This window comes from Saccopteryx bilineata, chromosome 3 (genome assembly GCF_036850765.1).
Source record: "Saccopteryx bilineata isolate mSacBil1 chromosome 3, mSacBil1_pri_phased_curated, whole genome shotgun sequence".
NCBI classification, from domain to species: domain Eukaryota; kingdom Metazoa; phylum Chordata; class Mammalia; order Chiroptera; family Emballonuridae; genus Saccopteryx; species Saccopteryx bilineata.
The window spans coordinates 238,300,174-238,322,954 of NC_089492.1; the positions used below are offsets into that span (position 1 = coordinate 238,300,174).

The 22,781-nt window shown below is 43.7% G+C and overlaps 1 protein-coding gene across 2 annotated transcripts in view; it reads right to left on the minus strand.

The window, feature by feature from the left end:
• Positions 1 to 775: 775 nt before the first annotated feature.
• Positions 776 to 22,781, minus strand: part of PGM1 (phosphoglucomutase 1) — a 73,520-nt gene continuing 51,514 nt past the window's right edge. For both annotated transcript variants that reach the window (XM_066268992.1, XM_066268990.1), the window contains exons 8-11: positions 19,644 to 19,779; positions 11,459 to 11,642; positions 7,406 to 7,540; positions 776 to 1,414 (exon numbers count right to left, since the gene is read on the minus strand). In XM_066268992.1, the coding sequence (XP_066125089.1) occupies positions 1,325 to 1,414; positions 7,406 to 7,540; positions 11,459 to 11,642; positions 19,644 to 19,779 (545 nt within the window). In that variant the 3' untranslated portion in view covers positions 776 to 1,324. The remainder of the gene's footprint in view (positions 1,415 to 7,405; positions 7,541 to 11,458; positions 11,643 to 19,643; positions 19,780 to 22,781) is intronic.

Sequence of the window (22,781 nt, forward strand, 5' to 3'; positions counted from 1 at the left end):
GGGGCTTTGCTTGGCTCTTGCAAGCTAAAGGCGTTGCAGAGACCTCCCGATCCCATTCCTTTTTCTCTCTGAGTTTCTTCCTTCATTCTGCACCGTTCTCACTCAGGACCTGGACAATTACTAGCTGCGCTGGTCCACAGCAACTTTACCCACTGCTTTTCACAGGTCCACTCAATTAAGGTTCTCAATGACCCTATAAAGTTGGAACTATTTTCATTCCCACTTTAAAGAGAAGGAGAAAGATCTTCAAAGCTGACTCAAGGTCTCATATGGGATTCAAACTCAGGTGTGTTGGCTCCCAAGCCTATGCTTCTAACCACTATAACACACTCATGGATTGAATGTTCTAAGATGAATAAGATGTCAATGGGCTCAAGATATCCAGCCAAATGCCAATAATTTTATTCTGGGATTCTGAGAATTCTGCCTCCATCCCCTCAACAGACCTCAAGACAGCGCAGCACTGTAAGGCACATGGCAGTGCTTTGCTATTTAAGATCTCTTAAAAAATCATCTTCCTTTCCCTTATTCCCAGTTACCCATGTCAAGCTTACTTTATACACCTCGGAAAGATCCAGGGCTTAGCTGACCCTGCTAAGATCTGAAGTTTTAGTTTCGAGTGGAAGCATTTTAAACCTAGCACAGAGAACTTTTTCTCTAGGTAGGACACCCAAACAAAAGCACAATACCCTCCTTCCTCTCCAAAACAAATCTGTTTTCTTTCTGAAACAAAACAAGCATTTTATAGTTAAGAAAAGAAAAAGACATAAAAAAATAGTAGCTTATTTTGCTTTAATATTCCAAAATATTCGTGTGAATGGGACTATGTTGCAAAACAAAGCAGAAATCTCTAGACAAGTACGTCTCACTCTGAGGAAAGAACTGATTGGAGAGAAGGCACCAGAAATTGCATTTTGCTGGATTTCATGTAAACAGTAAGTGGGGGGGAAGGGTCACCAACGAGAAAGAAAGTGGCACTGTCATTTCACAGGCATATCCTAAGGGTGAAAAGCGGCCTCATTTGCTGATGCTCAACCTCCATCTTACATTGTAGTGTAAACAGAACCTGGTGCTAAGCAGACAAACACCCACCCAGCAGCAGTGGGAAAGGGCATGAAAAGGCACTGACATTAGCACTAGCCCCTGGGTCCTCCCCCCGCCCCCACATGACTCCCATGGGCATCTCAATTGGCAAAATCTGGTTAGTGGATAAACCAAATCCTAAAAAGCCTGGGTGAACACACATTATTTCTTTCCATGCTCTTCAATCAGATGACTTGGATGGCCTTGGGATGGGGAGACGTACAGCATCTGGCCTGTCCTCTTAGGTGATGACAGTAGGTGCGCTGCGCCCTGTCCTTTCCTGGAGTTGGGAGACCTTCAGAGCAATGGAAACAAGAGGGCCCAGCATGACCTAAAGGAGACACAAAGAGAAGGACCTTTTCCATCACTTTCTCTAGTCACAGATCCATAGCTCCAGCCCTCACTTTGCCTTTGAGCTCCCAACCCACCTGTCTGCCTGCTTACTCCTACATCCCCAAAGCTCCTCCAACTCCACCAGTCTAATAACAAAGACACATTCTTCCTCCACCAGCATTCTCTGCTGCAGTGAATCGACACCACACTCTATCACCTAAACCAACGGGACAACTAAGAGTCACTCTTGACTGTTCCTCTCCCACATACCTCTTTCCAATCTACCAGCAAGCATAAGTCTTTTTATCTTCTGAATATCTCTTGATGGCCCCCATGTCTCTCCATCACAGTGCAATAGCTCTTGCTAAATCAATGTCCTCTTTTATATTTTTTTCTGACTTGAGAAGTGGGGAGGCAGAGAGACAGATTCCCACTTGTGCCCAACCAAGATCCACCTGGCATGCCCACTAGGGGGTGATGCTCTCCCCATCTGGGGAATTGCCCCACTGCAACTGGAGACATTCGAGCACCTGAGGCAGAGGCCATGGAGCCATCGTCGGTGCCTGGGCCAACTTTTGCTCCAATGGAGGCTTGGCTGCGGGAGGGGAAGAGAGAGACAGAGAGGAAGGAGAGGGGGAGGGTTGGAGAAGCAGATGGGTGCTTCTCCTGTGTGCCCTGGCCGGCAATTGAACCCAGGACTTCCACATGCCAGGCCGATGCTCTACCACTGAGCCAACCAGCCAGGGCTCAATGTCTCTTAACTGGGACAATGGTGCTTCCCGATCCTCTTTTGCATCTTCCACTTTGTTTCCCACACTGCACCTAAAGAAGTCTTTTCAAAATGCAACAACAACCCCCTCTCATTTCCCTCACTTAAGGTAAGAAAAAGTTCTGTTGTTTAAATAAATAAATATTTTAATATAAAAGTAATAAAAACTACTTATTTAGTTGAACAGCCCATTTTACAGATAAGGAAACGAATATCCAAAGAAGTGATCTGACCTACTGACTCGAGGGCAGAGCGAAGAGTAGTACATTTTCTACTTCCCACTGTTGCTTTCCCTGCTCGAAATCTCCACCAACTTGTTATACCTAGGTGCAAACTAGGGAACCAGCTCCACATGCTGACCACACCACTTGCTATTTCCCTTTGGGGCTTCCACAGTCCCTACAAAGTGCTGAGTCTGTGAGCCAACAACTCCAGAGTGAGGAAAGGCATCTCCCAGCGGGAACGGTGGTACACCTAGGCATGGTGGGCACCTGCACCCTCAGGGCCTTCCCATCTCCTCAGAACTATGGTCCCGAAGATACTTATCTTTCATTCATTCTTTGTATCTACCCATGTACCAGGCATTAAGACAAAGAAACACAATTCCTTCTTCTCTTTCTCTATTATTCTGTGGGTCAACAGTGCAGACAGTAATGCATTTTGTTTAAGTTTTAAGGATGCCTGTGACACAACAGAGACCTGGCCATGAAGGACGTTGGTGCCCAGCCACTGGAAAAAAATGTAAAGGGAAGTATCTATCCTCTCACCTCTCTCTTTTTGTAATAAAAACAATTACAAGAGCCCTTTCTCAAAAACTAATCCTATATTCCAGGCTCAGTGTTTAGAATTTCACATCCATTGTCTCCTTAAATCCATATAACAACTCTATGAAGTAGATAGTATTCTGGCATTTCACAGACAAGGAAACCAAGGCTCTGAACATTGAAATGACTTACCCAGGGACAGATAGCTAAGTGGCAGAAACCAGATCAGAAGCAAGATCTCTAACTCCAAAACGTATGCTAAAACCACTGTGCCAAGGGTTTTTAAGTGAGTTTCATGAGACTTTAATTAGGTATTAGAAGAAAAAAGGCTTTATAGAAAAATAAGCATGGTGAATGCTATTTAAACAGGTGCCTTAACTGCAGCTCTTGTCAGAGCCTTTCAGATGTGGTGGGTGTTATAAATAGCCAAGAAGGGGCTAATGTAACATTTTTGGCTGTGGAGCTCTGGTTGGGGAACATCCACCAAGACGAATGTACACGGAAAACTCGCCGATGTGTCACTGCTTCCCCTTGGCTCTTCCACTGGGGTATTGTTAGGAAGACAGCTGTGTTAGGCTTGCTCACTTCTACTTTGCCTGATTAGTGCGTGAGCACATGGCAACACCATGTGTGTATAGTCTATGTAAGGCTACAGGTGCTTGCCCTCAGGGTGGATTGAGAATTGCATGCCCATCACTGTGAGGGGTCATTTTTGCTGTTTGTTTGCCTGCTGCAATGAGAAGAGGTTTTCCCCTGCCTGTTTGCTCGTCTGCCATTGTGAGACTAGTAAACGGTAAGGGCCCAACACTTTCTGGCTCTCCAGTTTCTCTACCATCTGCCTGAATCCAGTAGAAACCTGCCTGGCCTCAACAACCAGCATTACATCTGGTGTAGTGGGCAGGATTCAGATCAGATTGGTATGGAGCCACCAACACCCTTGAAGGGTGGGATAGAGGAGTAGTAGTTGTTCTCCAGCATGTGGTTCCCCATAGCGGTCCTTTTGGGGGGCCCTGGGCTGGCTGTTTATTACAGCCCTGCGAGAAGAAACTGAAAGTTATGTACAAGAGGCTGCCTGAGTTCAAGACCTCCAGGATGAGCTGCAAACTGAGCACCAACAGCGGCAGGAACTGCAACTGTTGCTGGAGAAGGAGGCCAACTGCTTTGAGAGTTCCAGTTTGAAATGTAGGCTGAACAAAAATGGCACATGGAATTGGAATGGTTGCTGGAGAAGGAATTGCAGGTTTAAAATCTTCAGTTTTCCCCAGAAGCTGAACATTGGCAATGGCAGATGTTAGAGAATCAACTGCGGGTTCTAGAGCTCAAGTCTCAGCTTCAGACCGAGGTGGCAGCTGTAGGAGCTGAAATGGTGGCTGAAGATGGAGCTGCATTTGTGCCAGTGGAGTGGTTCTGAGTTGGTGGGATCAGGCATTTCCAACTCCTCCCCTTCTGAACCTGGCCAGTGGTCACCCAGAAGGTAAAAACCCAGAAGCTAAGAGTGCCTAAGGGGCAAGCATAACCCCATCCGCAGGTAGTTGAGCTCTCTGTGGTCTGGCCTTACACCCAGACAGAGCTGATGGAGCTGGGGGTGAAATTCAGGCAGAAACCCACCAAGCTCCTGGCAGCTTGGTTACTGAGGTTGTGGGACACGGGGTGGATGGCATCATGCTCTCCAGAACAGAGATGGAGAAACTGGCCACCATTACCACGCATTCCTCCTTGAGGCAGCATCTTCAGAACTGCCATGACAACCCAGGAAACCATACCCTATTAGAGTGGGTGATGGCTGCCATTTGTACAGTCTGGCAGAATGCTGGAGACTTGCTGGGGGCAGTGAGTCAGTGGTAGACATATATGGAGCTGCAGCAAGTCCTCTGGGCCAGATGAGGATGTGTTTATGGTAGGAATGAGGGATCTTACTCTCTGTAGCACCCAATCAGCCCTTTTTGGGTCACTAGTGGCTATCTTAAGTCCCTATGTGGGGCAGCCCATGAACATGGTTACACATAGACAGTGGCAGATTTGGGTGAGGTAGAGGCAGCATGGAATCATAAAGCTGTGAGGGCTGCTGCCCATACTGCCCCCCACCAAACTAACAAGAGAAATGAGCCTGTAAAGTTTACCCAAACACAGATGTGGGTAGATTTGACTGCAGTCAGGGAAGATAGGAAGAAGTTAGATGGTGGGTCTAATGGAGTCCTTTTAGAGCTTGGGCAGCACCTTAAGCTGCAACAGAGGTTCCAGCCACTGAAAAAGCAGAGGAAGTGGGTGCCCCCAGCAGCTGCCAAGAAAATGGTTGGCTTTCAGGTTGCATGGTTGCAGTATTACTTGTTGGAGACAGCTGTGGGAGAGGAGGATCCCCAAGACCCTTTGTCCCAGTTTGAATAGGAGCAGAGGCCCCATGTGAAATTGGCAATCCATTGGTCCCCTTCTAATGTGCAGCAGGTGTTGGCATTAGAAGATAATAGGTGCTTTCTTTCTTTCTTTCTTTCTTTCTTTCTTTCTTTCTTTTTTTTTTTTTTTTTTGCATCTAAGAGAACTGTCAAGACAGCACAAGCCTTGAATGTGTTTGACCCCGCCAAGCGCTGTAAGCTTGCTGAGGGGTTTGGATGAAGCTTGTGGCAACAGAAAGAGCACTTATAGAAAGGTGCTGAGGTCCATTATCAAAGAGTTGTGTGGGGGACCCTAGCCCCTTGGCTCAGCGGTAGAGCGTCAGCCCGGCGTGTGGAAGTCCCGGGTTCGATTCCCAGCCAGGGCACACAGGAGAAGTGCCCATCTGCTTCTCCACCCTTCCCCCTCTCCTTCCTCTCTCTCTCTCTTCCCCTCCCACAGCCAAGGCTCCATTGGAGCAAAGTTGGCCAGGGCGCTGAGGATGGCTCAATGGCCTCTGCCTCAGGCACTAGAATGTCTCTGGTTGCAACTGAGTAATGCCCCAGAGAGGCTGAGCATTGCCCCCTGGTGGACATGCCGGGTGGATCCTGGTTGGGCACATGTGGGAGTCTGTCTCTCTGCCTCCCTGATTCTCACTTCAGAAAAAAAAAAAAGAGAGAGGTGTGTGGGATGATTTGCACAAACAGCTGGGCTGTCTATTGTAGACTGCAATCAGAGTAGGGCACCAGCTCCCTTGCTGGATGGACACACTGCTTGTGGACAGTACTACAAGAGACCTTTATGGGGGGGGGGTTGCAGCAACCATGGAGGCCCTCCTGCACTGGGAAGCTGCTCCCATCCAGTTGTAGAGATGCACCAAGGACACCTTGTGGTTTCAGTGGACATAGCCCTGGACTGTATAGGCCCTCCCACCTACTGTGTGGTAGGAGGCTGGAAGTGGGCCTCCAGTTAACTCCTTGGACAGAGTGCTCAGGGAAACATTGTGAAGGATACCTTTGTAATTATTGTTATTATTGTATAACCTTGTTTATGTAATGTACCTCATTCCTAGCACAAGGACCATCGCAGAAGATAGCTGTTGTGTTGATTGGGAGGCGAACAACCCTAAATGGATTTGGGGGAAAAAAGCTGTGTTAGGCTTGCTCGCTTGTACTTTGCCTGATTAGTGTGTGAGCATGTGGCAGCACCATGTGTGTATAGTCTATGTAAGACTACGGCTTTTGCCCTCAGAGGGGATTGAGAATTGCCTGCCTATCACTCTGAGGGGTCATTTTTGCTGTTTGTTCCCTTGCTGCCATGAGAAAAAGTTTTCCTGGCCCGTTTGCTTGCCTGCTATTGCGAGACTCTATTAAACGGTAATGGCCGAATGCTTTCTGGCTCCACAGTTTCTCTACTGTCTGCCTGAATCCAATGGGGACCCGCTTGGCCTAAGCCACCAGCATTACAGGTATCTGTCCTTCAAGTTCTCTGTCCTGTCCCTGGCTCCCAGGATCTCTCCGTACTCTGACATACTACTGGAGACCCTTGGGATGGGACTGGGAATCCAAACAACCAGGCTACAAATCCATAGATTGTTTAATCAAGACATTTCTTGCTGGGTCATGAAGGTCTCTCCCTCACCACCAACTCTAGAACCAGTATATGTTCTGCGGGGCCGGCAATCAGACCAAACAAAGTGGTAAATGATCAGTGACAGACCAGAACACCAGCTGATTTAAAGATTAGCTATCCTGAAACAGCCACTTACCAGGCGTGTGAACCTTTTAACTGCTGCTTAACCTTTCTGTGCCTCAGCTTCCTTATCTGCAGTAGGGATGATAATAGAGTCTACCTCATTTGAGAATGAAATGAGTATATCCATGTAATGGGCTTAAAACAGAGCTTGGCAAACAGAAAATGCTCGATAATTGTTAGCTATTATTTTTGTTATGATGTACTGAAGGAGACATGCAGGAAAGTGAGCACCACCTGTTGACGATTTAAGAGCTGCAATGACACAGGTTTGATGGAACCACTATCGTTCCTTCCGAAAGAAAGAATTAGTCAGCATACAGAGCATGGGCATTACCTGGGGGTCCTGGTAGATTTTGGCAATGTCCTTCTCATAGCTGTCGATATACAGTCTTATGGTGGCTCCTGCGCTCCCGGTGCCACTCAGTCGGAAGATGATGCGGGAACCATCTGCAAAAAGGAGCCGCAAGCCCTACAAAAAACAGGCAGGATTTTCCCCTCTATAAGCTGGAAGGGAGAATGAAGGCTCACAAATTACAAGGGGTCCATTTGGAGATCTAATCTCATCCATACTTATCATTTAATCAGGAGATTAGATCCTGGATAAATGGCAGCGGTTGAGCCCGAGTCTGCCCCTGGTCAGCCTGTCACCATATCCAAGCAATGGGGGCTGAGCTCAGGGGGAAGAAACGTCCACAGGGTCAGGCAGGAAACCTGATCCCAGAGAGGCTGGGTGACACCCAGCTCCCCTCCCTGCTTCACTGTGATTTATGGACTAACCCTTCCAGTCTGAAGATTAATAAAGTAAATAAATAAATAAGCCACTAGATGCAGACATTTGATCCCCAGACCAGGAGAGAAACGTGGACAGAATGGGCTGAAGCCAGATGTGGGGAAACAGCTGTGTTAGGCTTTCTTGCTGGTTTCCCGCTGCAAGCACTTTGCATGATTAGTGTGTGAACACATGGCAGAGAGCCATGTCTATGTCTCTGTGAAAAGCTATGGTGCTTTCCCTCAGGGCGACTCTCCCAGATCTCTCTCCTGTCACTGCAAGGTGTGGTTTCCTGATTCCCTCAGCCACCACTGTGAGGGGCGGTTTTCCTGATTCCTTGCCCTCCACTGTGAAAAGCAGTTTTCCTTTGTTTATTTGCTGGTCTGTCTCTGCAAGCCTCCAATAAACAGGGATGGCCCGATGCTTTCCAGCTCCGCAGTTCCTCTACAGTCTGCCGGAATCAATGCAAACCTGCCTGGCCTCAGCCACTGGCATTACACCAGAGCAGAAGAGGTAACACCCAGACAAGAGGAAGAACTTTTTGCAAAACACTGACAGTCTCCAAAAGGGAACAGGAGGCCACATGCCCCAATGGCAGAGACCAGCTATTCCCCACCCATCAAGCAGGATCCAGTGGCCAATTTCCCACTGATGCCTGAGGACTAAAGGTGGGTTCCTGAGGAAGCAATGCCAATTCCAGCCCCCTCTCTCTGCTGCCCTCTCCTTTTCCTCCCTGGTTGCATCTCTCAACCTCAATAATACTCTTGCGTCAGAGAAAAAGACTAGGGAATCCCGGGTAGATAGATATTCCACAGCCTGAGGTAAGAAGGATGGTCAAGACAGTTATCTGAGGACCCTTCAGTCTTTATGAATTCTTCCATAAAGAGAAGAGTTGGTTTTTTAAAACTTTTATTTATTGATTTTATAGAGACAGAGAAACATTGATTTGTTGTTCCACTTATTTATGCATTCATTGGTTGATTCTTATATGTGATCTGACTAGGGATCAAACCCACAACCTTGGTGTATGGGGACTACTCTAAACAACTGAGCTACCTGGCCAGGAAGGAAGGAAGGAAGGAAGGAAGGAAGGAAGGAAAGAAGGAAGGGAAGGAAGGAAGGGTATTTTCACCCCTACCTGGTCTTCCATCTAAATACTGAGTCTTCCTTCCTTCCATCTTCCTTCCTTCCTTCCTTCCTTCCTTCCTTCCTTCCTTCCTTCCTTCCTTCCTTCCTTCCTTCCTTCCCTTCCTTCCCTTCCTTCCTTCCCTTCCTTCTTTCCTTCCTTCTTTCCTTCCTTCCTTCCTTCCTTCCTTCCTTCCTTCCTTCCTTCCTTCCTTCCTTCCTTCCTTCCTTCCCCTTCCCTTCCCTTCCCTTCCCTTCCCTTTTTCCCTCCCGTCCCTTTTCCTTTCCTTTCTTTCTCTTTTCTTTTCTTTCTCTCTCTCTCTCTTTCTTTCTTTTTTTTCCCTCCCTCCCTTCCTTCCTTCCTTTTTTTCAGTGAGAGAGACGACAGGAAGGGAATGAATGAGAAGCATCAACTCATAGTTGTGGCACTTTAGTTGTTCATTATTACTTTCTCATGTGTCTTGATGGAGGGACCCCAGCTCAAGCCAGTGACCATGGGGTCATGTCCATGATCCCACGCTCGAACTGTTGACCCTGCACTCAAACCAATGAGCCCGTGCTCAAGCTGGCGACCTCAGGGTTTTGAAGCTGGGTTCAGCATCCCAGGCTGATGCTCTATCCACTGCACCACCGCCTGGTCAGGCAATACTGAGGCTCTCTTATTACAGAATGTGGAGCTGCCGACTTCCTGCTCACGGGACGCAGTGCAGGGTGTGCAGGAGGAGTGTTGCCATAAGCATGGGCTCCCCTGCTCCCTCCTAGCAGCTGCTGGTGCAGCGCAGGGTTGCAGGATCCTTTTCCTAAATGTCCATTCTCTCTCTAAAGTCTTTGCTACAAAAACTTCAGCCTTGTTCTGCTCTACCATTGGCTGGGCTCCACCCTCCCCTTTCCTATCTCCACTCCCTCCTCCACCCTGGGCCTCTCTTTTTCTAATTATCTCAGACATAATTTACAATCGCCTATACTGGACCCAAAGTTCTCACAGATGGTGAAAAGGCATGTGGAAGAAAAGCCACGTGTTAGAATTGTGAGAAAGGGAGACCCTCAGGCCCTGAGGTTTCTTGTGTCCATGTTCCCAGAGAGATTTTAAATAACCCCCCACCCCATTTCCTCCAAAGCCTGTCAGATGCTTTGAGAAGGACCAGTCCAAAAATCTCGGTCTATTGGGGGAAAAGCAAACTGGAGAGCTAAAATAGAATCTGCAACTCCCCTTTTATTATCTGTTTCTAAATTAGTAGAGATGAGTCCATTCTGTAACGGCAACAACAGGACCAGAGGAGAGAGAACCGCGGGCCCTGAGTGTTTGTGAGGAGCCTGGAGAAGGAGGGCCCGCCTGCAGACATGGTTCCTGGCGCCCAGGGAGGGAACCCTAACAGCCTTGTCTCCGTCCAGACATGGCTCCTGGCGCCCAGGGAGGGAACCCTAACAGCCTTGTCTCCGTGCAGACATGGCTCCTGGCGCCCAGGGAGGGAACCCTAACAGCCTTGTCTCCGTCCAGACATGGTTCCTGGCGCCCAGGGAGGGAACCCTAACAGCCTTGTCTCCGTCCAGACATGGCTCCTGGCGCCCAGGGAGGGAAACCCTAACAGCCTTGTCTCCGTCCAGACATGGGGCAGGTCCTCACCTGACCTGTGATGTTAGGGTTGGCTCTCAGTCACGTGCTGCAGATAACAGTTAATGTTTCTGTGACTGGCATATCTATTTTTCTTCTTCTGAGAAATTAGAATTATCAGTCTATAATAATGATTCTCACCCTGGCTTTCTGTTGTAATCTCTTGAAAGAACAGAAAGGAGTTGATACTTAAGGCAAACAGTTTTTTGTTTGTTTGGTTCTTTGGTTGGTTCTGGGCTTCTTTCTGCACACACACTCAACACAACATCTTGCATATGATTCTAGAGCAGGGGTCCCCAAACTATGGCCCGCGGGCTGCATGCGGCCCCCTGAGGCCATTTATCCGGCCCCCTGCCGCACTTGCAGAAGGGGCACCTCTTTCATTGGTGGTCAGTGAGAGGAGCATGGTTCCCATTGAAATACTGGTCAGTTTGTTGATTTAAGTTTACTTGTTCTTTATTTTAAATATTGTATTTGTTCCCGTTTTGTTTTTTTACTTTAAAATAAGATATGTGCAGTGTGCATAGGGATTTGTTCATAGATTTTTTTAGAGTCCAGCCCTCCAACGGTCTGAGGGACAGTGAACTGGCCCTCTGTGTAAAAAGTTTGGGGACCCCTGTTCTAGAGGGTATAAAAATCCCTCTGGAGTCTAGGCTAAGAGTCACAGAAGTGGGGTACGGGGGCACGCAGAGAACCAAGGCAACAACCATTTCCCCTACAAGTACATGTGCAAAGCACGTGTAATTGATGAGAACAGCTACCCTAAAAAAAACAGGGCAGCAACAGTGAAGTGACCACACGGCCTTTCTCTTTCTTTCCCTTGAGATTTCAGAGGTGAGCTCTGGGGCCTCTCTCCCACATCCACGTAAGTCTGGTCCTACCTGATTTCTTGAAATGCTTCCATCCACCGGGTCACTGTATTCGAAGTTATCGACCTTCTCCACTGTGTAAACTTTGTCGCCCACTGAGAACTGTTTGCCCACGAAGGAGCGATCAGATATCAGGGCCTGCAAGTCTTTCATCATTATGTTTGCGCCCTCGGCCTCCACCTCCTCATAATCATACCTGGAAAAAGTCACGAAGTTGAGACCCACAGGCTAACTTTAGATCCTACCAACATATATCAGCACTTCCTTCATCATCTGTTTGGCGCTCTCCCAAAACCACCTAACTTCAGAAGAAGCTGGCAGAAAGATGAGCCTGTCAGTCCCTGAGGATGGAGCAGGCCAGGGATGAAAGGAAGGGCTTGGAGGATTTCAGGGAAGGGTTAGGAGCTTCTGAATAAAAGCTGTAAGGAGCTTCAAAGGCTTCTGAGAGATACTATCTAACATTTAACCATCACATCCTGCCGAGGTAGAATTAAAAGCAATGTTTTATCTCTCGGGAACTCCGGGAACTTCGCATAAAGGAGCCCATGACTCAGGCAACTTCTCTTTCAGACTCTGAGAGCTTCTGTGGGACAAGTGCTGGCACTGCTCCCAGGCCGGGGCCGCCCGAGGCTTCGGCTAAGGAGAGTTCCAGTCTCCACGGGAGCTTCTTAAGGCTAGGCCAACGTTTCACTGACCGGACGGAGGAGCCAAACCTGAACTTTTTACATCTGAAATGCCTCTGTCCCTTCAGCAATGGAGGAGACTCTAATCCAAACTGCTTTGGGTTCACCCTGACAGAGGTGACCTGACATGGATGCAAAAGGACCAAGAAAAAAAATTAAGTGCACCAGAAATGAAATTCTGTGATTACTAGTTTTCCTCCAATAATTATTCTGGACTTTTTGTGCAGGAGGGTAAAGACTCTTCCAGGATGCTTTCCTTGACCTAGTGGCTCATACCCTCTTGAGAACATTTTGTGGAGGCTCAACATAGCAGAGTCTCTATTTGCAATAATGAACAAATATGATACGCACAAGATGACACCTCTGAGACATGAGAAATACCAGGGAATGGAGGCCAACCTGTTCTGGCTTCAGGATTCTATGAATCAAGGACAGCAGTCCCCTTAATCTTGAAGGCAGCTCTTTTTCCCAGTTAAAATGATATACAGCCAGAAATTACAACCAGATGTTTGTGCTTTACATCTGCGACCTTTGGGTGTTCAAGGGAAATGTTCTATAAATCCTAGGCACAGAGGGGTATAATGGAAAGAATCTGGGCTTTGGAATCTGACAGAACAAGCTACGACTCCAGCCTCTGTTGGTTACTAACTGCGGCTATGGGCCACTTGCTTCATCTCTCAGGGCCTCCGTTGCCTTGTTAATAACTGTTCTGGGGTTGACATGAAGCAATGTGTGCAAACATGCCCAGCACTTTTTGTTCAGTAAACAGAGGGTATTGTTAGTCTTAAAACTAACAATATATTCAGGTTCCAAAAACTTTATTTGCAACACTTATTGGTTAGCAGTTATTTGAAATTATAAAATATATGTTAAAATAGTTTTTAGATGGAGACTTTTAATTCATTCAAGAGCGACCCTTTTTCTGAACAACCTTTCTTAACGTTTTCTACCTTGGCTACGGTTTGCTTGTTAACTCATTTGTTCATTTGTCTATTCAAAGCCTATTTACAATGTCAACTATGTGTTAGGTGCTTGGTGATACCATGGGGCCCCAAAACAGATGTGGTCCTGCTTTCATGACACTCTGTGCTCTAGAAAGTTCATGACTGCTATTCTGAATGACCAGGTTTTTCTGGTTCTTAGAGAGTAGAGATTTTTGCCTTGGTTTTCAGAGCTACTGTATAACATATACTGTATAGGGTTAGGGTTATTATTTTTAAATTAAATTTATTGGGGTAATATTGGTTAATAGAATCATCTAGGGCTCAAGTGTACATTGCTATGATACATGATCTGCATATGGCATTGTGTCCCCACCAGCCAAAGTCAAATCAGATTCTGTCACCATATACTTGGACCCCATTACCCTTCGCTATACCACTTCCCTCTATTAACTACCACACTGTTGTCTGTGTCTATGAGTTTCAGTTTTAAATTCCACATATGAGTGAAATCATATGGTTCTTGGCTTTTCAGACTGACTTATTTTGCTTAGGAAAATATTCTTAAGGTCCATCCATGTTGTCACAAATGGCAGTATTTCATTTTTTGTTACGGCTGAGTAGTATTCCATTGTATGTCTGTGCCACATCTTCTTTATCCAATCCTCTGTCAGAGGCGACTTTGGTTGTTCCCGTCTCTTGGCCACTGTGAATAACGCTGCAATGAACATAGGGGTGCATATATCCATATATCTTTGCAAATAAGTGTTTTTGAGTTTTCGAGTAGATACCCAGAAGAGTGATAGCTAGGTCATATGGTAAATCTATTCTTAATTTTTTAAGGAACATCCATACTGTTTTCCATAGTGGCTATACCAGTTTACATTCCCACCAACAGTGAATGAGGATTTCTTTTTCTCCACAACCTCTCCCACACTTGATATCACTTGTCTTGTTGACACTAGCCATTCTAACAGGTGTGAGGTGATATCTCATTGTAGATTTAATTTGCATTTCCCCAATAGCTAGTGAAGTTGAACATCTTTTCATATATCTGGTGGCCATTTGTATGTCCTCTTGGGAGAGGTGTCTGTTCAGGTCCTCTGCCTATTTCTTTACTTTTTTTTAGAGTGCATGTGCACACATGCAAGAGGGAGATAGAGAAATAGGAAGGGAGAGAGTTGAGAAACATCTACTTGTAATTGCGTCACCTTAGTTGTTCATTGATTGCTTCTCATATATGCCTTGATGGGGTGGGGCTGAGTAGGCTCCAACTGAGCCAGTGACCTCTTGCTCAAGCTTGTGACCATGGGGTCATGTTTATGATCCCACGCTCAAGCCAGCAACCCTGCACTCTAGCTGGTGAGCCTGCACTCAAACTGGCGACCTTGGGGTTTCAAACCTGGGACCTCAACGTCCCAAGTCAACATTCTAACCATTGTGCACCCACTGGTCAGGCCCTCTGCCTAATTTTTAATTGGGTTGTTTGTTTAGTGTTGAGTTGTATGAGTTGTGTTTTATTTAATATATTTTGGATATTAATCCACTGTTGGAACTGTTGCTTGCAAATATCATCTCCCATCTGGTTTGTTGCCTTTTTGTTTTGCTGTGCACAATTTTTTAATTTGATATAGTCCCATTCATTTATTTTTGCCTTTACTTTCCTTGCCTTTGGAGTCAAATTCATAAAATATTCTCTGTGACCAATGTCCTTAAGTGTACAATCTATGTTTTCTTGTATGTAATTTACTGTTTCAGACCTTATAGTAAGTCTTTGATCAATTTTGAGTTAATTTTTTTTGTGCAGGGGGACGAACTGTAATCTAATTTCATTCTTTTGCACATGGCTTTCCAGTTTTCCCAGCACCATTTTCTGAAGAGGTCTTTTCTCCATTGTGTTCTTGGCTCTTTTGTCAAAACTTATTCATGCATATACATGTAGTTCTATTTCTGGGTTCTCAATTCTGTTCCATTGGTCTGTGTGTCTGTTTTTCTGCCAGTACAAAGCTGTTTTGATTATCATAGCTCTGTAGCATAATTTGAAGTCAGATCTTGTGATGCCTCTGGCTTTGTTCTTTTTTCTCAGGATTGCGCTGGCTGGTTGGGGTCTTTCGTAGTTCCATATGAATCTGATGAGTGTTTGTTCTATTTCTTTAAAAAGGGACATTGAGAGGCCCTGGCTGGGTAGCTCAGCTGGTTAGATTGTTGTCTCAACCTGCCAGGTTGTGGGTTCAGCCTCCAGTCAGGGCACATACAAGAATCCACCAATGAATACATAAATGGGTGGGAGAGCAAGTCGATATGTCTTTCTCACTCTCTAAAAATAAATAAATAAATAGATAAATAGATAAATAAATGAATAATTTAAATGACATTGGGATTTTCATGGGGATTGCATTAAATCTGTATGTTGCTTTGGATAATATAACCATTTTAGCTATGTTGATTCTTCCAATTCGTAAACACAGCATGTCTTTCCATTTCATTGTTTTTTTTATCTCTTTTAATAATGCCTGTAGTTTTCAGTAGATAGGCCTTTACATCCTTTGTTAAGTTTATTCCTAAGTATTTTGTTCTTTGGATTGCAATTACAAAAGCATTTTTTAAATTTCTATTTCTGAAGTTTCATTGTTAATATATAGGAAAGCAGTGGATTTTTGTGCATTGATTTTTGTATCCTGAAACTTTACTGTATTTGCTTACAGTTTCTAACAGTTTTCTAGTTGAGTTTTTATAGTTTTTTATATACAGAATCATGTCATCTGCAAAAAAGTGACACTTTTACTTCCTCATTCCCAATTTAGAAGCCTTTTATTTCTTTCTTTTGCCTGATTTTTCTGAGTAGAACTTCCAGAACTATGTTGAATAAGAGTGCTGAGAGTGGGTATCCTAGCCTTGTTCCTGATTTTAGAGGAAAAGCTTTCAGTTTTTCACCAGTGAGTTTGATATTGGCTGATGGTTTGTCATATGGCCTTTATTATGTAGAGGTAATTTCCTTCTATGCCCATTTTACTGAGTGTTTTAATCATAAATGGATGTTGTATCTTATCTAATGCTTTTTCTGCATCTCTTGATAAGATCATATGGTTTTTATTCTTTGTTTTGTTAATGTGGTGTATTACCTTATTTGATTTGCATATGTTGAACCATCCTTGTGACCCTGGAATGAACATTATTTAATTGTGATGTATTATTTTTTAATACATTGTGTTCAATTTGCTAGTATTTTGTATAGAATTTTACATCTGTATTCATCAGAGACATTGGTCTGTAGTTTTCTTTTTGGTGTGTTATCATTGTCCGGTTTTAGTATCAGGGTTATGTTGGCCTCATAAAATTTGTTAGGAAGTGCTGCCTCTTCTTTAATTTTTTGGAAGTTTGAGAAGGATAAGTACCATATCTTCTTGGAATGTCTGGCAGAATTCACTAGTGAAGCCATCTAGTCCTGGACTTAAATTTTTTGGGAGATTTTTGATGGTTGTTTCAATCTCCTCATTGTTGATCGATCTATTTAGATTTTTCAACTCTTTATGATTCAGCCTAGGGAAGTTATATATTTCTAGGGACTGATCCATTTTTTCTAGATTATTGATTTTGATGCCATATAGTCTTTCATAATATTCTCGTATGATTCTTTGTATTCTGTGATATCTGTGGTAACTTCTCCTCTGTCATTACTCATTTTGCTTAAATTAGTCTTTTTTTCCCTTATTAAATCTAACCAGATTTTATTAATCTTTTCAAAGAAAAAGCTCTTTGTTGTATGAATTTTTTTTTTGTATAGTCTTTTTGTTCCCTATTTCATTCAATTCTGCTTTAATATTTATTATTTCCTTTCTTTGGCTGACTTTGGGTTCTTTTGTTCTTCTTTTTCTATTTCTTTAAGATGTAATGTTAGGTTATTTACTTGGGGTTTCTCTTGTTTCTTGAGACATGCCTGAAATGATATAAACTTCCTTCTTTTAACTGCTTTCACTATATCCCAGAAGTTTTGATGTATTACCATCATTCTTGTTTGACTCTATATATTTTTCAATCTCATCTTTTATTTCTTCTTTGATAGTCATTTTTTAGTAGTATATTGTTTAATCTCCATATATTTGTGGGTTTCTTTTTCTTTTTTTTTGTATTTTTCTGAAGTTGGAAACGGGGAGGCAGTCAGACAGACTCCCGCATGCACCCGACCAGGATCCACCCGTCATGCCAACCAGGGGGCGATGCTCTGCCCATCTGGGGCATCGCTCTGCCACAATCAGAGCCATTCTAGCGCCTGAGGCAGAGGCCACAGAGCCATCCTCAGCGCCCGGGCAAACCTTGCTCCAATGGAGCCTTGGCTGTGGGAGGGGAAGAGAGAGACAGAGAGGAAGGAGAGGGGGAGGGGTGGAGAAGCAGATGGGTGCTTCTCCTGTGTGCCTTGGCCGGGAATCGAACCAGGGACTCCCACATGCCAGGCTGACACTCTACCACTCAGTCAACTGGCCAGGGCCTATTTGTGGGTTTCTTTACTTCCTTTTTGCAGTTGATTTCTAATTTCACAGCACTGTGGTCAGAGAAAATGCTTGGTATAATTTCAATCTTCTTGAATTTGTTAAAGCTAGTTTTGTGACCTAGCATATGGTCTATCCTTGACAATGTTACATGTGCACTGGAGAAGAATGCATAATCTGGTGTTCTGGGATGAAAGACTCTGTAAATGTCTATTATATCCATTTATGCCTGGGATTAAAGGCTCTGTAAATGTCAATTATGTCCACTGATTTTCTGTTTGTATGATCCATCTATGCAGTCAGTGAAGATGAAGGTCCCAACTCTGATTGTGTTTTTGTCTTTCTCCCTTTAGTTCTGTTAGTAGTTGCTTTATATATTTCAGTGTTCCCTGACTGGGTTGATATATATTAATAAGCGTTATGTTTTCTTGATGTAGTGTCCCCTTTATCATTATAAAATATCCATCTTTATCTCTTGTTTCCTTAGTTATCCTGAAATCTGTTGTGTCAGATATAAGTATGGCTATACCTGTTTCTCTGTGAATGTTATTTGCTTAGAGAATCATTTTCTACCCATTTACTTGAGTCTAACTTTGTTTTTGAAGCTGAGATAGATCTCCTGAAGGCAACATATGGTTGGGTTTTGTATTTTGTATTTTTTAAATCAAATATACTATTCTATGCCTCTTTATTGGTGAATTCAGCCCATTTAGATTTAGGATAATTATTGATGCATGATGATTTCTGATAGCCATTTTATCTTTTGTTTTCTGGTAGTTCTGTACCTCCATTGGTTCTTTTCCTTTTTGTTTCTGTTTGTTGTTTGTGTTGGCAGTATTCCATACTTCTTTCCTATTCTTTTAAGCTATATGTCTCAGTTTTTTATTTTTTTGTGTGTTTACCTTTAGATTTATGAAAAAGAAAGTTTTATATATACAGTAGTCCTTTTTCTTTTGAATGCATTGATCTCCATTCTCCTTTGCAAATTAAGTGTGACATTTATTACTTATAACTTCCACAAAAGAATAACATGATAAGGGAAGAAAACAATGAACTTGTTCAAACTTGATCAAAGAATTTTGATAAAGGGGGCCAAGTTGCTTAAGGTTAAACTCTTTCTTGACTATCCAGAGATCACAGACTATTAAATCTGTGATATATTTTTCAATTCGTTATTTTAACTCACTCATTTTATAGAGAAGGCAACTGAGGTCCAGAGAAATTACAACTACACATATATTTTTTTATAGATAGACAATTTACCTAACCTTTTTTCCCTCCTATTTCCTTTCCATAATTAGAATAATGAAACCGAGGAGAAATTTTATTAGACTTTTACACTTATTGGTGAAAAGGAAAATTAAAATTCATAAAGAGCACTACTGGGTTAAAAAGAAGTGGATGCTTTTTTAAAAATAGAAGTATGCATAGTAAAGAAGAATTATTCAGTATTCTAAATGTTCTGGTTCACTGCTGAATCCCTAGTGCCTTGAAGAAAGTAGATACACAGTCAATATTTGCTGACTCAAGGAATGAAGTATTGACAAGTACACAGGCTTTGGTGACCTATTTTAATGAGTCAGAAAAGTTAATCTGAACTAAGCCTAGATATCTTCATAATTTCAGAAAAAAAATGTTTCTGTACTTTTGATGCCCCAGAGTTTATAAAATGCTTTCATGTTTATATTTTATTTAACTCACTCAATAGCTGAACTGTTATTTCCATCTCTACAAATGAGAAAACTAAGTACAGAGAGATGTTAAATGACTTCCAAACCTACTAATGAGCAGAAATAAAACTTGAATCCATTTTTCTGAATCTAAATCCAGTGGTGTTATCATGACTACCTGAGAGGTACATTGAAAAGGCTTAAAAATATTTATTCTTTTGAATAATGTTAACTAAATTTATAAGCCAAACTTCATCTTGACCTTGACTAAACTATTTTTTAAATTTCAATTGGTAGAGGCTGGATGAACTATAGTTTTTTATTATTAGTTAAGAAAGGAAAGAATATTTCTGCATGGGCATCCTCCCTGCCTACTTCCGCACCCTACCTCATACCCTAGCCAGGCTGTGGCCTACCTGGTGAAGAAATTCCGGCCGTACTTTTGCCAGTGATCTTTGAGAATGTCCTCCACACTCTGTTTGCGGGTGGCTAGGATGGAGAGCCAAGCCAGGACAGCCCAGAGTCCGTCTTTCTCGCGAATGTGGTCAGAACCTGGTGGAGGGAGAGCAAGCAGCTGTGAGAAACGGTATTCTCTAAAATACTTGGGAGTAAACTCAACAGTAAATATGTAGATCTAGCCAAAGAAGTCATAAAACTTTACTGAGGAACATGAGTACACAGAAGGAATCACATTAAATAAGCAACATAGTATCGAAAAGAAGTTGATACTTCCCAAAGTAATTTAAAAATTTAAGGCAAATGCCAATAAAAATGTCAGTGGAATAACATGATGCCACTTGATATATCAATGATACAGTATTGATGTGAGTGGGGCACAAACAGCAGAGAATATGACCATTATAAATTTTCAATAATTAAAACCATCTGGTAGCTCAATGACACAAAGTGAAGCAGCTATAAAGAGACTAAACCTATATAAAACTTGAATATATGAAGAACGTGCTACTTCAAGCCTAGAGGGAAAGAATGGGTAACTTTTTAAATAGTATCTGGTCAACTAGCTAAATAGTTGACAAAAGTTCAGGCCCCCCCCCCCCGCCCCTGTAAAACACCAGCCCTGGCTGACAGGAAGGTCCTACAGGTTTTGCACAGATCTCTTCATACTTGGTGCAGCTCAGGGACCAACTGAGCACATGGGAATTCTGCTCTTTCAGCATCTTCAACCACCTGTCACTTTACTTTGGCCTAATCAGCACCTTGTGATAAGTATAAACTCGGCTCAGATAAGTATAAACTCAGGGCATAGTCTGGGTCTCAGCCAAGAAAAATGTCAACCCTTGCTGAAGGAGCCAAGAGCCAAAGGGTTAGGGATTAGGTTCCATTGACAAGTCTGGATGTCTCCGAAGGGACCCAGCTCTTGCCCCCTCCAGGCAACAGGCCCACAGATGGGAACATGGCAGCTAAGAAAGAACTACATGGAGTTCTCTGAAAGGTCTAGCATCTGTCATTCTGTCTTTCTTCTCTCTTTCTTTTTCTCTCGTCCAATCTCTCTCTCTCTCTCCTGCTGTCTCCTAGACGTGCTGTTTTCTCTGCCCGAAGGGGAAATTTCCACTCCATATAGACCTGGCCAACATCTCCTGCAATTACTTTAAACTTCATCTTAATTCAGGATGCCCTTGTTGTTGCCCTTTGTGCTTCCCCGTGTTCAATCCCAGCCTATCTCTTCTTACCCCACCTAGACTGTCGGTTGTGACCCGGGCTGGTGCCTGACACACAGTCTTTTCTCAATAATGTTTTACCCCGAGAATGGTCATACCCTAGGTGACAGGCTGGGAGATTCAACACACCTGTGTTGCCCACAGTCCTGTCTCTTTGGCTTTCCCTGCACAAAGGATTTCACTCTGAAAGGTCAGGCAAGCTCCTCAGGAAGCCTTTTTCAGATCATACCAGCCCTCAAGGGGCTTTCCCCCAGCCGCCCCCAGACTTTCCATTCAGCAACTAATTCTGCACCACCTCAGGACTGCCCCTAGAACTGTGTTTCCTTTGAAGAAAGGTAGAGAGCATCTGATGAGTAGAAACTGTCTTTTAACCCAACTCCATTTTAGACTTGACAAATATGAATTAGTGCCTTCTATATTCCAAGTACATGAGAAAATATGCAGATGAATAAGACATATTCCTTACCCTTACAGATGAGAACAGACATACAGATGAGGGGGACAGACATGTAGGTAACAGTTCAACTGTGTTAGTTATAACTAGGGTATTAGCCTAGTTTTATTGGGGTCCTCTCTGGGAACTTCAGAGATAGTATGCTCTAATCTTCCTGCAGGGGCTTTACCTATAGAAAAATGTACTCAAGAGATATGCAAGTTAGAATGGGCAAAGAACTAGATAAAAAATCTGATCCTCTACATCACAGAAACATTAGGTGCCCTAAGTATAAGCTCCCAGAGCACACTGTACTTTGCCTCCTATCACTTTGTACACTTGTAATTACCCAGCCAGGATCTGACTGCCTTCCCCAAATATGGACTCTACAAAACCCTCCACCAGAACAACATTGTGTCCCCAGAGTGTAACCCAACATCTGGGATACAGTCAAACCTCAATAAATTTGAGGAATGAATCAATGAAAAGTAGTACAAACATGAAGCTCTTTTCATAGAGGTTAAAATGAAAAGAAATTTGCAAAGCACAAAAGCTGCATTTCTTCAACTTATTACTCCTATATGATGCATCATCTTTTAAAGATGGGACAGGGAATAAATTGTTGCTAACCTCTAGACCTGAGAAGACCATTATTATTATTATTTTTTGTATTTTTCTGAAGCTGGAAATGGGGAGGCAGCCAGACAGACTCCCGCATGCGTCCGACCGGGATCCACCCGGCACACGCGACCAGAGCCACTCTAGCGCCTGAGGCAGAGGCCATGGAGCCATCCCCAGCGCCTGGGCCAACTTTGCTCCAATGGAGCCTTGGCTGCAAGAGGGGAAGAGAGAGACAGAGAGGAAAGAGAGAGAGAAAAGTGGAGAAGCACATGGGCACTTCTCCTTTGTGCCCTGGCCGGGAATTGAACCCGGGACTTCCGCACGCCAGGTCGACGCTCTACCACCGAGCCAACTGGCCAGGGCCCTGAGAAGACCATTATTTAGTGGCATATTTCCATATGATATCAAGCTGATCTTCACCCTGGTTTCCTATCCTTCTTTCCCAAGGCTCATTTTTCCAAGGATGAGTTTCAAAGGCAGTGACTTCACTTTCCATTTCCTTCCAAATTTCCCAGTTAGATCCAGGTGGGACAGAACTTACCACTTTGCCCTCTGCTGTTGTGTAAAAACATGTACATCATCATCCACAGTTAGGGGGAAAGATAACTTTGCACCATGAGATCAACCCAAAATAACAGGTTCACCCTGTCTAGTTCTAGTGCACACGTCTGAGTCCTTCACAAAAAAACACCTTTATCCCTGGCATTTGTAATGCTGAAGTCAGAGGAAGTGTCCCAGTCTCTGTGACTGTGATAATCAAGTGAGACAGACGCTGCTTCTCCAACATAAACAGACTAATGTATAGTTGGTAACATTAGTAA